Source organism: Acomys minous, assembly GCF_964271855.1.
Source record: "Acomys minous genome assembly, chromosome: 2".
NCBI classification, from domain to species: domain Eukaryota; kingdom Metazoa; phylum Chordata; class Mammalia; order Rodentia; family Muridae; genus Acomys; species Acomys minous.
In genome coordinates, this window is record NC_140484.1 from 100,397,557 (window position 1) to 100,413,295 (window position 15,739).

At 43.7% G+C, this 15,739-nt stretch overlaps 1 protein-coding gene across 1 annotated transcript in view; it reads left to right on the plus strand.

The window, feature by feature from the left end:
- The first annotated feature begins 4,153 nt into the window (after positions 1 to 4,153).
- Positions 4,154 to 15,739, plus strand: part of MTMR10 (myotubularin related protein 10) — a 45,865-nt gene continuing 34,279 nt past the window's right edge. Inside the window, exons 1-5 of the mRNA XM_084772360.1 lie at positions 4,154 to 4,369; positions 4,873 to 4,933; positions 11,927 to 12,063; positions 14,108 to 14,180; positions 14,983 to 15,125. Of these exons, the coding sequence (XP_084628486.1) occupies positions 4,310 to 4,369; positions 4,873 to 4,933; positions 11,927 to 12,063; positions 14,108 to 14,180; positions 14,983 to 15,125 (474 nt within the window). The 5' untranslated portion in view covers positions 4,154 to 4,309. The remainder of the gene's footprint in view (positions 4,370 to 4,872; positions 4,934 to 11,926; positions 12,064 to 14,107; positions 14,181 to 14,982; positions 15,126 to 15,739) is intronic.

A 15,739-nucleotide genomic window follows, 5' to 3' on the forward strand; every position in this document is an offset into this window, starting at 1 on the left:
TAGTTTTATCTGGTTTATATGTGGTCTAAAAAAAACTGTGGTGGCTTGTCATCTTCCCTGAATTATCCTCTAATACACTGCAACATTTGTAGTTGTTTTCTTGAGACTCATATACCCAGCCAAAGGCATCATTCTGCAGACATCAGCTATGCCACCTCTAGTCAAGTCCACAGTGACCGATGTCTCCGATTTTATCTATACTGTTGTCACAGGCCCCAACTGCTCTCTCCTGCTGTGCCACTACAGCAGTGGGATGGTTTAAACTATTAGGTCAGGTCCCTGTCACTCCTCAGCTTAGCTCAGTTTCCAATTATCAAGGACTATAACTGGCCTGTTGTTTTCCCTCTGACCCCTTCTCCACTGGATTAGGCTGCTTCAGGCATCCTGACCTCAGACACATCATTTGAAGCTTTTGCCTCAGGGTATTTGTGCTGTTTGCTTTTGCCTCAAAACTCTTCCTGTTGATTTTCACCTCCTTTACTCCCCTTAGTCTCTGCTCAAATGTCATCGAGGTCATAAAGGCTTTCCTTGGCTTCACCTAAGTCTTTATTCTCCCCTCCACTTGTAATTTCCTTTACAGTACCTTTAAACCATGTCATGTGTGTGGGTTTTTTTTTTCTTGCTTGCTTGCTACTCATAATGAAAATTTCCTGAATGTAAAGAACATTGGCCTCTTAACAGGACCTGATTCAGGCCCAACTCAAAGCTGGCATTCAATAAAAATCTGTTAACTGTCCCACGAAAGCCTTCACTTACCAGGAAACTGAGACAGAGGGGAGGACATTCTATTGGGACTCTAGATGAGAGAAGCATGGGAGAATGGCAAAGTAGAAGGATCCAGAGGGTCCTAGAAACCTACAAGTAGAACATTATGATAGGCAGATTTGGGCCCAAGGATCCCGCTCAAACTAAGGCCAAGGACAATACAGGCGGTAAACCTTAAACCTCTACCCAGATCTAGCCAATGGACAGAACATTCTCCACAGTAGAGTGGAGAGTGGGATACTACTTTCTCACATACTCTGGTGCCTCATCTTTGACCATGTCCCCTGGAGGGTGAGACTTGGTGGCACTCAGAGGAAGGACAGCAGGTTACCAAGAAGAGACTTGATACCCTATGAGCATATACAGGGGGAGGTAATCCCCCTCAGGAACAGTCATAGGGGAGGGGAATAAGGGGAAAAGAGGAGGGAGGGAAGAATGGGAGGATACAAGGGATGGGATAACCATTGAGATGTAACAAGAATAAATTAATAAAGAAAAAAATGCAAAAATAAATCTGTTAACTGACTGAATGAGTGACTAAAGGAAGCATAAAGTATCTAGCACCCAATAGGTATTCAAGAAAAATCTCTCTCTCTCTCTCTCTCTCTCTCTCTCTCTCTCTCTCTCTCTCTCTCTCTCTCTCTCCAGGTCTCTCTCAGAAAAGGAAGTGATCTCTAGGGGATGCCAGTGTTCTCTATAACAGAAAAGACAAAAATGGAAGCATATATGTAATTAGACAAACAGCTTAAAATGGTGACACAAAAGCTAAAAGAAGTCTAACACACCAAACATACAGTAGTCAAGATGAGACTCTGAGAAGAGGCTTGAAAATCTGTCAACAGGCTGACTTTCATCCTCACCCCCAAACACACATGCTGAGACATTGGTGCCTGACGAGACTGTATCTAGAGGCAGGGCCCTTAAGACAAAAATTTGGGATTAATCAAATAGGGTTAGTATTCCAAGAAGAAAGACCCACCATGTGAGAACATAGCAAGAAGGAAGGTATTGGCTGAAGGTGCTGAGAGCCCTGGTGAGGAACATCTTTGAAGCTGAGGCTGGAAGCACCAGATGGCCTGTAATCCCATCTACTGGGAGGCTGAGGCAGGAAGATCCCAAGATCAAGGCCAGCAACCAAGTAAAACCCTGTCAATAGAGGAGTTGGGGCTGTAGTCCAGTGGTGGTGCACCTGCTAAGTGCATGGGGAGTCTGGGCTTCAATTGCTAGTACAGCAAAAAAAAGAAAAGAGGTGGGAAACCCAAAGTCATCTTGACAGAGCCTTGATCTTGTGTTTCTCAGACTCCATAACTGTGAAAATACATTTTTGCTGTCTAGACCAGGGTGCCTGGAGCAGCCTAATGCTGCAGGAGAGGAGTCAGAAGCAGCAGGCCCAGTGGTCGAGTAGTTTGTCACAGTAGCCTAAGCAGATTAATACAACTAGATATCCAGAATATGTTACCAAAAGAATTATGCAGAAAGATTACTGTTAAGCCAATAACAGATCTGGAGTTTTTGTAGTTTTTAATTTTTGCTGACATGAATATTAAAGCTGCAGATCCTCAGGAAAGCATGGACAAGAGAACTCCCTCCCCCCAAAAGGGCACAAGTGTTTGAAGATGTGTATTCAGACAAACATGAGGTAAATTCATTTAATGTGGAAAAGTAACAGAATAGTTGTAAAAGTTAAATGCGCACCACTGGTTTTTCATGAGTAATTCAATCGAATTTACTTGTCAAAGTACAATCAAGTGTTACTAAACAGGTTAGTCAGAAAGATCCAGAGCTCTGAATCCAGGATAAACTGGAGAGCAAGTCTTCGAATACTTAAAAGCTCTCTTGCACGTATGTGTACACACACACACACACACACACACACACACACACACACACACACACAGTTAATGACATGTTGGCATGGTGACTATGATTTCTGGGGCCACATCAGTTTCCCCGTGACATTCATGATAAAATTCTGGGTGGGAAGCATTATTTTTCAAAGTATAAGGGCATGGAATACCACTGGCTCCCTTCCGCCAAAGGCCACTTCCCTTCAGAAGCAAGGTAAGTCTAGACAGGTCCGGTACTGTACAGAAGTTGAGCTGTTCTTTGCGACGAAGCAGTGGATTCTCATTTCTACAATCTAGTGTATGAATGTAGAGGAAGAGGAGAGAGAGAGGAGAGAGAGGGGGGGGAAGGGAGGGAGGGGGCAGGGAGAGAGAGAGAATGAAAGGACACAACTGTTCTTAGGTATGGTGAATGAGGAAGTTTATGGATAAAAAGGAGAGCATAGCCAGGGCCAGAGAAAACTGAGTGAGTCCAGAGTGAACTTGACTCTAAGCCACCTGAGAACAGGGAGGGGAAGGGAGAGGAGAGAGGGGAATTAGGTGCAGCAGTCTGGAGGGCAAAAGATAAAAAAGGGGCAGGTAACCCAAATGGCTACATTATATACAGAAGAAGCTCTGCGGAAAAGTTCCGGGTAGAGGGCTGGGTATGCCAGCCATACCCTGTAACCGGTGGGGACTGAGGAGAACCTGGTGGCCAGGTTTGCTTGAACACGTTAAATAGTCACCACAGCCTTTTGTCCCTGGCTTGAGACTTAACAGTGAGGAGCCCCCACAGCGCTGGGGTCTCCTCTCCCTGGCCTTCTGATGACTTAACCTGCTCAATAGCATCTTTATGTATGAGGATGCAAAAGGAAGAGAGACACTTGCTTAATATCCCTTTTCACGTAAAGTTTAACGAGAAGAATAAAACCCGTAGACTAAATTGGGGGGGGGGGGGGAGAGGTGTTCTGGTTTGCCAGCTAGTATCATCTGTCTCAGCCACCCAGCACAAGCGAAGTCTCAGTAAAGAAACCAGTGGTTAGTTCGACGGGTAGAAAGATGTGAAAGAGAATCCGCCGTGGCGGCTTGTGTGCTTTTAAGCCTAGATCTTTGGGTGGTCCATTGTGGGTGCCCCTCAACACGCAGGCAACTGTGACTGTGAGGCCTCGCGTTGCCCGGGGTTTCTGCACTTCTCTCGCTTCAAAGAAAACAAACCCAGCAACAGAAAAACCGATGCTAGTAGCTCAGGAGGGATGCGACCTCAGCCACGGCAGATGCCGAGACGGGTCCCGGGACAGGAGCTGCAATGCTCACTGCCCACGACAACGCTACAGCAGCCTCGCATGGTCATCAAGGACCCCGCGAGTCGCAATAGGTCCCGTGAAAGCCGCCATGACCCAAGCGGGCCTCCGTAGAAGCGCGCTCTCAAGATGGCCTCTCGGGGAGGCCCCCCCGCAACGCCCCAATCCAGCTTCCCGCTCCGCGACAGTGCGGCCTAGAGGTTGAGAGCCTCGGCCGCCGCTCCGCGCGGCGCTTCCGGGGATGGGCGTGGCTCCTCTCGGCCCCGCCCACCTCGGGCGGGCACTCCGCCTCGTCGGTCCCCGCCCGGCTGTCCGCCCGGCGGGGCGGGCCGCAGACCCGGCCTGGGCAGCCGTACCGGGAACGTTGATCCCAGAGGCGTCTGGCCGGCCATAGGGCCGGGGCGCACAGGCGGCGGCACCATGTTCTCCCTCAAGCCGCCCAGACCCAGCTTCAGGTCCTACCTCCTGCCGCCGCCCCAGGTAAGCTCTCGCGGCTCCGCGGGCCGCCCCGGGACCTGGACGCGGCGCGGGGGAGCGCTCCTCCCGGGAGCCACGGGCGCGGTGGAAACTTGTAGAGCTCCGCGGTGGCGGCCATTCTCTGGCTGAAGTCCTGCGGTCCCTAGTCCTGTCGTGTCGAGACCTTAGCGGGGGACAGTCCCGAGCTGCGTTTCTTTCCTTCCTTCGGGGCTGGCACCGACCCTGCTGTGACTGCCAGATGGTTGCAGCGCAGTGGACACTTCGCAGAGCTTACCTGTCTAGTAATTGGGAACTCTTGAAAGCGGCTTTGGGCTGTTGTAAATATGTTTACTGTCAGGCTCTCAAGTCCATAGTGGGTAGATCTGAAAACGATCTCGACTTGAACTTGAGAGAGTTTTAAGTGGGAGATATGTGTCTGTCGCATGTGTCATCACTTAGAAACTTTGCCCTAGTGTCTTATGACGGGCGGTATTTGGATTTTGCTTTATTTTGCTCATGTCTTTCAGACTGACGATAAGATCAGTTCCGAACCGAAGATTAAAAAACTGGAGCCAGTCCTTTTGCCAGGTAAATTTGACAATTCTAATGTGTTTTGGACTGAGATTGCACGGATTGGACTGGATGGTACCTGTGTGGTTAACTTTCTCGTTCTATTATCTTAAACTTTTTCCAGTTTAAAAAAAACTTAAGAAGTAAGAAGAATAAAGAGTTGGCCAGACATAATTGATGTTTGTCTCGGAAAGTTTAAAGTACGATAGAAGAGTTTCAAGAGCATAACGACCTCATTCCTGTCTTCTGAAATGCTAGTTTTGAAAGAAGGATCTAATTACTTGGGTAGTGAAAGTTCTTTTGCCCTACATGTGTTAGCACCTAATGAATTCATGATTAATAATCAAATCATCATTTTAATGTGTTTTGATAGTATGAAAAGCATGCTTGTGTCTCTAAGCTAATGACAGAGATTAGCAGACATTGAATCATTCCGTGTTTTTTGAGGTTGTCAGCTGTCTGCAAATTTGCTTGTTTTCAGTTTAGAACTTTGTTTTCCAGCAGAGGCACTATTGACCTTTCCGGCCGGGCAATTCTTTGTTGTGTGAGAAGCTGTCCTGAGCTGACAGCCATCCCTGCATTTTGGCCTCGATCTGTTCCATGCCAGTGGCGCCCCATCTCCTGCTGAATAACTGTCATGGCCTCAGCACAACCAGAATGTCTCTAGACATTGCCCTAATCTCCCCCCCCCCCCCCCCCCGTGTGTGTGTGTGTGTGTGTGTGTGTGTGTGTGTGTGTGTGTGTTTGATGAGTGTGCCTCTTAGGGTTGAGAATCACATGTTAAGAACTAATTTACCGCAGATAGCGTCCCTAGAAATAGATGTAGGGGTTTATAGTAAACAGTTTTACAGTGTAGAAAACTATTATTTGATTATTATTTTGAGTTGTGTAACATTTACACAGTAATTAAAGAGAAGTTGGTTGTTCAATAAGCTTATTAGGGCAAATTGCCAGAGTGTAGGAAGGCCTATCTATCTTAGGCTTAAATTATGATCGTAAACCAGTTTGCTATGTTAGAAATCTCAAATCCATCAATTAAATAAGATAGTTAAGACTCTGTTGATGGTAACTTAACAAATGTGCAAACTTAAAAAATACATAGTAAGTAGGAATGAACAGTTAAAGCATTGACCTTCGGTTCTGGACAGTAGATGGCAACTCTTGAAAAGTTTTTTTAGGCTTTATTATGAAGTTGTATTTTTCTGGATTTTGTTGGTGTCTTTTACTCGGTGTGTACTAATGAGCCTCTCTGCTATCCCTGAGAGTGAACAGCAGCAGTACACAGTAACCTTTGCTCCCTAATCATGTGCATGGTCCCTGTTGGTGTTTGCCACTGTAGGTATTTTTAAAACAGCAAGGGAAGCAGTGACCATGCTCATCCAGTGCCTGGGAGCTCTTGAACTTTGCCTTTACTTTGAACTGGCCTGGTTCTTAGACAGACAGTCCCCTCCTCAGCAATTCTGTGCTTTGACACTGAAACCAATGTGGCCTTTTTTTTTTTTAATTATCTTCTAAACTTAAGATATGCTTAGGAAACGTATCAGTGCATATGATTATGGTTAAAGAATTTTCTTAGTGAAGAAATAGTCTTTAAAATTACTTTTAAAAAAATTAACCTCAGTTCCTGACTGTGATTAGTGTACTTTTCCTAGAAAAAAAAGTGTCTTCTGTTTAATTGCCAGTTAAGGAAATTCCTGACCTGTATTGGTTTTTTTGCATCAAAGCTCATGTCACATGTGAACTGTACTTGCATGGATGATAACCCTGATGTCCAGGCTCTCTTCGCTCCTCACTGACCTTCACAGAGTACTGAGCTGATCCCGAATTGTAGAGCCTTGCTCCTCACCTAACCCTGCTGTCCTTACCCTCTTAAGCTCACCTTCCCATCCTCTTTGGGATCCCACTGCCGTCTCCATTTCCTGCCTTAACTCTAAGGCACAAGTCTGTGATTACTGTTAGAGCCCGTGCTGTACTTCCTCAGCCTACAACATGGAGCTCTCCACCTGTCATCTGGAAAACATGTAGGAAGGATTGTGATCTGATAACCGAACAGCCTAGTTGTAGCTTACGGTAGATTGTGTGCTTAACATGCTTAGTTTGTGTAAGTCACTGGGTTTTCGTCTTCACCCACAAAAATGACAGTGAACAAACTGTAAGGACCTCAGATAGATACACTTTTTACTGAGGGCTTGGCTAACACAGCTCTGGCCTTCATTGCAATCAGAGGGCAAGAGAAAATTTTCCCAAGTCACCTGTGGCTTTCTTTACCCAGGCACACGGAACAAGAAGTGATTGTTCAGTGATATAGTATTGCACGCTATGCTTTGGCTTACTGCCTTAGGTCCAAAGATATCCTACTTCAGTTGCCCCAAGTTTGAACTTCTAATTCAATAAGCAGATGAAAGTTAGAACACAAAATCAATTGTTTACTTGTGTGCCTTGGTCTTGTGCTCTGTTAGGCCTTAATGCCAAGTTTTAAATGATCCCCATTGTTCATTAGGTAAGGGAAATTGAAGAAAATGGTGAGTAATTTAATTCAGATTCTGGTTTACGTTAGTAACTTTCAACTTCCCCTGTTCACCAAGCTCTTTTAGACAGGGATTGTTTCAAATATCATCAATGTATCAAATCCCGTGACATCTTACATGGTGCCTGAAATGTGACACTGAGCTCTCACTGAGTAAAGTATTGAATAAAAGGACCCCACCCTGCTGAAACTGTTACCTTAGGCATGCAAGCAAACAGTCCAACTCCTGGATTTAGGAGCAAGAGAAACACACTGCTATTTCATGCTAGACTTGTCAAGAGAATTACTTCTGAGGCTGCAATTGGAGTAAGTACTGTGTCAGCGTAGCTACCGCTTGGGCTGGCATGCCCTTTGTCATCAGCTTATTATATGACTCCTGTTCTCTTAGCACTATATTGTGTAGATGCCAGTCATTTCATGCTTTTAGAAAACAGAGTACGGGCTGGAGAGATGGCTCAGAGGTTAAGAGCACTGGCTGCTCTTCCAAAGGGCCTGAGTTCAATTCCCAGCAACCACATGGTGGCTCACCACTATCTATAATGAGATCTGGTGCCCTCTTATGGTGTGCAGGTGTACTTAGTAAATAAATCTTTAAAAAAAGAAAGAAAACATTAAAGCATGTAACTGTGTATGTATTTATGTATAGGAATATATGAGGACTTCCTGGGTACTAGGTTTTGTGTAGGAGGGGAAGGTTCCTGAAGTATAGTGAATCTGGGTCACAACAGGGCCCTGAGGGGCTTCCATGCTGCCTGGATAGATAGAAGGCTGTGAACTGATAAGTAGTCCCAGAATTCCAGGTAGGGCTTGGATGATGTTTGGGCAATCTATCTATCTATCTATCTATCTATCTAGTTGACTGTAACAATATTTTGGTTTCAAACCCTTGGATTCAGTGATCCCCTGGCTTCAGCCTCCTAAGGTCTGGCATTGTAAGCCACTGTGCTCAGCCTGAAGTGTTCTTTTTGCTAGACCATGGTAAAAGGAAGTTCAGGAAGATGGAGTTTCTTTTATAAGGTTGACGTTATTTGATTTTAAAAATTGTTGTGCTGACATTATCTTCCAACTTCTTTGATATAGGATATTCTCTTGCTAAGTAAAAAATTATTAAGTTGGCAAAATACAAAGTTAGGAACTCTGTTTTGGTCCCCTAAATTTCTATGATGTGTAGGCACGGTTTGAAATGGAAACTGGAAACCACAGGATTAGATTATTATCAGTACAGTTTAGTGGGCGCCGTGCAGAGATAACCCGTTCCTTTGTGTCCTCCTTTTGACAAATAGTTATAACTCAACTGCGCCCAGCCACAGTTGGGTCATCCTCACACAGCTCTGCTTCCAGCTGCGTCCACATTCATACTAAGGAAAGCATGGCAGTACTGCCTGTACTGCAGTTCTAGAAAACCCGTGCCAACGAGTGAAGAGCACCAAGGGCCGGCGTGACGGTGTTCAGGCCTCTGTGTTTTCTTGTCCTTGATGTCCAGCTAACACAAAGCTGCAGAATTTCCTTGTTGCTAACCTGGTTCCAGGCGCGCTTCTGACACTTGAACTCACAGCCTTGGCTGATAGCACCCCATAGGTCGATCCTCACAACAGCCCTGTCAGGCAAGGCACTAACTTGTCTTCCTTTGATAGGTGAAGGAGCTAGCAAGAATTCAGGGAGCTGCCCAGTGTTGCAGAGCCTGCCAAGGCAGAGGGGACTTCCGTGCCTGGCTCCCATGTGTGTTAGCCACTAAGCAGCCTGGCCCACCTCACTACACTGCTGACTTTCACGTACAGATTTATGCTTTGCAACTGTAGAGGGCAGATTGAATGTCAGTGCAGAGAAAACTCTTTAGTGACATGAAAAGAGCCATGTCTTTGGCTCTGCTTTGTTCACAACAGTGACCCAGCTCGAGGAAGAACTTTCTATTTCAGCTGCCAGAAAGTGGACTGTCTTAGGAGGTAGTGATTTCCTGCTGCTGGCCTTGCCAGGGAGCAAGTAGAGGGCCCGCAGCTTTGTGGTTGGGATGTAAGATTTGCAGTGTGTAGGGTTTGATGACCTTTGCTCTCTTCCATCCATGAGGCAGGATCCTGGAGGTGGGGAGGGAGAGAAGATTGAAATGCTGTGACTGACTGTAATGGGTTGCTTTCTTCAGCAGGTATGGAGTGCATGCCCAATGTCACTTGGCGGACAGTTTTTTGTTTTTTGTTTTGGGAACGTGGTGGTGGTGAGCTTCAGATTCTGCCCTTATACAGTTTCCGTTCTTTGGCAGAAATGCTTTGGTAGAGGTTAACAAAGGTTGTGAGGGCTCAGGACAGTCACCTAAGTCAGACCTGGGGCTCGTGGAGAAGTGTCATCAGGAACCTTCTCAGGAAATGTTTGTTATCTGAGTTTTGAGTGTCAGCTAAGCCTGGAGCACTGTTCTGGAAGCCCCGTGTTCATTGTCCCTTTCACCAAGTACAAAACCAACAGTGCTTCAGTGACAGAGCTTAGCTTGGAGGCTGGTAGCGAATGCCCTAACTATCAGGGAAGTATGCATCTGGAAAACGAGAACAGCCATTGGCGTGGAGCTGTCATAGTTTATGTCTTACATGGTCACTCTTGTGCTATTTTGGTATTGTTCTTGTTTTCTGCCCCTCCCCAAGTCTCATTTCCTCAGTTGGGTTGTATGTCACTCTCTGGAAAAGCAGAAAACAAAACTGTCTTTTAAAGGGCTCATGTAATACCGCTTTGCAGATGGCTGCCTAGATGATTTAGACTAAGTTTTGTAGCGTTTTAATTCACGGATACACTGTTTTAGAAGATCAAAGGACTGGAGGCCTGGCCTGGGCGCTGTGGAGGGTGTAACCAACTACAACAGTACTGAGCATCAGGCTTGAGCATCCGCTGAATCCTCACATGTTTGCAGCTGTCTGCTTCTTAGGCTCCTGCTGCAGTACCACAGGCCATCATGATGCTGACTCGTCACATCAGTCTGCTCACTGTGCTGAGACATTCCCACTGCAGCAGCATAGACCCCAGACTCCTTACTGTAAATTCGCTCCTACTCTGCTTTACTAACTGGTGTGATTCCAGGTACCCATCTTTGCTTCAGTCAGTCTGGCTCTTTGCTGCAGCCACCTAACACGTATGAGATACTGTTCTATGACTGAAGTTTCAACAAAAAGTCTGTATTCTGCCACCATTGGAGATATAATCCTGACTATGAGGCAAGCATTAACTTAGAAAGTAAACGTGTGTCAACTTGTAGCTGCAATGAGCAGTGGGATTAATTACAAGTATATGGTGCTGTGATAAGGGAGATTTAATCTAGGCAAGAAGATTTATTTTAAGACGTTCTTTAGTGCAGTCACTGTCTAAAAGAAAGAATCTTCCAAGGCAGGAGCATGTTCAAAGACCCATAAATGGAAGGAGTGTGGTATCTAAAAGGGGTTCATAGAAGGCCATTGTGGCTGGGGCGGGAGGGTGAGGAAGACAGCTGAGCAGGACTTGGCATTCAGGGCCTTAAGCCGTGTGTGAGGGAAGCTTGTATTCAGGATGGAAATTTTCTGAAGTGACTTGAGCCAGGAATTTGACATGAGCATATGAATTAAATCCTTAAGTAAATATTAGCGGCTGTTCTTGAAATTAGCCTTATGAATTTTTAAGAGCTTTGAGTAAAATTTATTCACTGTCATGCAGTTTATTGTTAACATTTTTTTTTGTTAGAGAGGATTGTTTTGAGACTTAACGTTCCAGTCTTCATAAATGAGGTGTTTGGGGATTGTCGGCAAACAGGTTCTAGCCATCACCATGAAAACAGTTTCTTAGTGATAGAAAGTGCAAAATAGACTGTATCCTGGCTTTCTGCCATTGACCAAAGTGGCTGAATGCTTAAAATGTGCCCCGTCTAATTGCATTGTAGATCTTAAAATGATGATCAAGTTTTAAATGTCTTTTCGAGAAATTACTCATTTCTGAAGCATTTGAGAGCTCTTGTTTGGGTTTCTAATATTTGTTTTTTAGTCTTCCCTTTTAACTGAGACTTTATTTGTAAAGTTTTATTATTTACTCTGTTACAATTTGAATGCAAAGTTTTTTTCTGAAGTATACTTTAAAGCAGATAAAAATGGATGCTGGTTCTCATTTCCTTAAAAATGATCAAAGACACGCTTGTTAGTGTGTGCCACATCTTAACAAATCACAGAAATTCCATCACGAGTCTCTCAGGACCGTCTTTGGAACCTGCTAACTAGAGGCAGTAGAGCAGCAGCAAAGCACAGGGCTGCGGCAGCCTTTCTGCTTCAGTCACCTCAGACCCCAGAGCTTTTTGGGCTTCCTTCTGTTCCATACCCACCAAGCACGCAAAGAAAGTGCCCACAAGTGCTGGCAGCCAGTGGCAGCTGCTCTTCACAGTCATGGCTCCAGACAACGCCAGTCATGAAGTCCTCCGGCAAGGTCACACGGTGGTTTTGGGTTTGTTTGGCATATTTGTAGCTCACTATGTTTTGTTTTGTTTTTAGGAGAAATTGTTGTAAATGAAGTAAATTTTGTGAGAAAATGCATCGCAACAGACACGAGCCAGTATGATTTATGGGGAAAGTTGATATGCAGTAACTTCAAAATTTCCTTTATTACAGATGACCCAATGCCATTACAGGTATTTATTTGTATACTGCTTAATTATGTTGAGGTTTTAATTCTAAGTAGAATATATTGTTATATAAATAAAAATATATGGAAAACTGTTAGATTATCAACAAACCATTAATGTTGGAAATGTACTCTAAAAATGGAATTGATAGCATTAGCACAAATTTGTGTGAGTAGGCAAGGGTGATGGATTTGGGAGGAGCTGAGGGAGGAATGAATTCGATCAAAACTCATTGTACAGAATTCTCATAGAACTAATAAAATTAATTTACAAAAATCAATACAGTGAAGGAGAATGCCACAGCTTGTTTGAGTACTAGAGTGAGCGGGTTTTGTGATTGTTGGCTTGTTTTCTTTTGGTGTAATATTAGCTCAGGCTAAGGTCTTTGCACACACGCTACTTTTAAGCTACATTCCCAGTCCACAGCCTCAGCATATCGCTCAGGCTGGGTTTGAGCTCTGGATCTTCCTGCCTCTGTCTCACCTCCTCCTCTCAATCATGTACTAGATTACACCTCATATTAGGCTTAGTCAGATGATTTTAAGTCACTCTGCTTTATTCTCTGGGATTACTGGTTATATATGTTTTTCAATAAGAGGGTTATTTTCTTCCTTCATTTTTAGAAATGTATTTATAAAAACAAATATTCTTTTTGACTAATCATGAATAGAAAAACTCAGTTATTTGGCATATAATATAAATGGTGAACATTTTATTGATTTATTGGTTTATTTTTTCCACTACTTAGCTCTTTTTCCCAGAAACTTGAATTCCATTTTCTAGTGTATAGAGTGAAAAAATATTGATAAAATATTTTTTGATAACCCAAGCATTTCTTTGAATGATCTGTATATAAATATATTTTATTTCATATAGCCATTCACTAATTTTTAAAATATTTTCTGTATATTGTATATGTGTTAATCTCCAGAATTATACTTAGACTTAATTTAAGGCATTAGCAATGCTTGGTATGCAGGGAAACTAGCTCCTCTGATGTGGCCTTGCATTTTCCCTTTGCTTTTGGCTTCACTGAAGAATCTGTGGCCCCAGACTTCATTCACTGAGCGGGGGACCCTATACCGGAGTAGCTTAAACCCAGTGATAAGCTGGAGCCATGCTGACAGCAGTTACTATGACATCCAGGTTGGAAAATGACTAGGAAGTATTTGCTAGGAGGCGTAAACCGTGGGCTGGCACTCACCAAAAGCCTTGTTTTTACTGCTTTCCCTTCTTTCTCTCATTTTACAGGCTCTCATGTACCCCAGGCTGGCTTCACACTCCTTGTGTAGTTGAGAGTGACCTTGAACTTCTGATCCTTTTGCCTCTACCTCCTGAATTCTGGGATTACAGATGTGTTCCACTTTGCCAGGTGCTAGGAATCAAACTTGGGACTTCTACCTACATTCCCAGCCCCAAAGCCTTTTCTAAGGTTGTAGTACTTGGAAAATTGAGGCAGGAGACTACAGTTCTAAGGTGAAGCTGAGCAAGACCCTATATCAAAACCCAACACACCTCTAAAAAGATTGTAGTAGACATTATGTCACTTCCCACACTAGCTCCTCTTGTGACAATCAGATATGATTTTACTCCTTAAAGTCTGGTGACCTACGAGCCTCCTTTCTTTTATTACTTTGTGGCCTATTCATCCAGAACTAGGCATGCACTTGTTTGCCTATAGAACGATTGATCATGTTACATCTCTCAGATATTATAGTCACACTGTGGTATATATTTTAATTTCCTTTTGTTAGAATAAAAATGTGGTGATCTGTGCATGTAATCCAAGCCTCAGGTTGCTAAAGCTAAAGAATTCTCAGGAGTTAAAAGCCAGCCTGGGCTACCTAGTGACATCCTGTCTCAAAAGTCAAAACACACATGTCTTTCTGCCTCTACTTCCTACTTGTGCTGTGAGATGTCATTTCCTCCGGGGATGGCCCTTGCTGCACTGCAACGATCTCTGAGTTTCTTATCACATTGAATAAGGCTTGTTATTACCACTTTGAGGCCACTGACAAGAGAATTCACATGCATATTGTTTCCATTTCAGAAATTCCATTACAGAAACCTTCTTCTTGGAGAACATGATGTCCCCTTGACATGTATTGAGCAGATTGTCACAGGTATGTGGTGTTCTGCATGTGCTTCCTCTAAAAGTTGGAGCTGCATGTGGTAGTTGCGCTTATAGGCTAGCCTCAGCTGCTCGGGAGGCCGAGGCAAAAGGGTCACCTGAGTCCCAGAACTCAAGGCTGGCCTGGAAAGCACAGTGAAAGAATTTCATAAAATGGAATGGGTCTCTGAAAGTTGACTGAAATCCAGAAGTATTCCTTAATGGACCATTGTCTCAAATATTTGAGTTGGAATTTTATTTCTGTAGACTTTTACACTTATTTTTTTTTTTAAGTCCCAAGAATTTAACAAACAGAAAAGTCAAGAAATGCTTGTAAAATGGAGATATGATTTTTTTTAGTTTATAAAATTGTGTTCTCTTTTTAATTAAAAATCATTAAGTATATCAATGTAAATCCTCTAGAATATCTCTAAAATCAAAGTCAGAGCCAACCCTCCAAAAGTCTAGGAGCCACAGGCAGATATGAAAAGTCAGGAAGTGGCGCCAAGCAGTGGGGCCGGCTCCAGCACTGGTGGCTCGGTGCTGGTCTCTGCTGGGAAGCTCTTTACAATGCAGAAGAGCTGCCAGGCGTGGTGGCGCACGCCTTTAATCCCAGCCCTCGGAGGCAGAGGCAGGCGGATCTCTGTGAGTTTGAGACCATCCTGGTCTACAGAGTGAGTCCAGGACAGCCAGGGCTCTGTGTAACAGAGAAACTCTGTCTCGAGAAACAGAACAAGACAAACAAGAAGAATCTTGAAGAGCACTAAGAGAGAACTTTGTCACATGCTTTTCTGTCTCTTCTCCTCCTTCTTCAGTGAATGACCATAAGAGGAAACAGAAAGTCCTAGGCCCCAACCAGAAGCTGAAATTTAATCCAACGGAATTAATTATTTATTGTAAAGATTTTCGAATTGTCAGATTTCGATTTGATGAATCGGGTCCTGAAAGTGCCAAAAAGGTAATGCTGTTAAGCTTTATCAAATTCTGAATTCTATACCAAAATAGTATAATAAACTAGTAAAATACTATTTCTAGTCATGTGAAAGCTGGCTTTTTAAAATGTCATTTATTGTGTGTGTGCATACATGCACACATGTGGCAGTCAGAGGGCCAATTACTGTGTGCTTGGGGCTGTCTTTCTATCATGTGAGTCCCAAGGAGGCGTGTCTTAGGTGTGGCTGGAAGCAGCTTCCCCTGCTGAAGCCCCTCCTGGCCCTGCTTCACTGCTAAATTGCTCAGCTTTTTTTTTTTTTTAAGGGGAAGTTATCATTAGCTGTCTCTTTACATAAAGTTAAAGCCAAGAGTATTAAGGGAATTGTTTTCTCATATAAGTTTATAGCTCCTTTCATCTGTTTTTTTTAATCAGCTACTAAAATATTAAAGACTGACATAGAAATAATTATATTTTCTTCTTTATGACCATTACCAGCTAGTTTCTTTCTTGGTTTAAAAAAAAAGTGTTGAAAAGTTGGAGATCTGGGGTTGTAGTTGGTAAGGCTTTTAATTTAGGATCAGAGAACTTTGTGAACAAAATGAAAGCTAGACTCTGGCTTCATAAGGATTAGGTAAGTG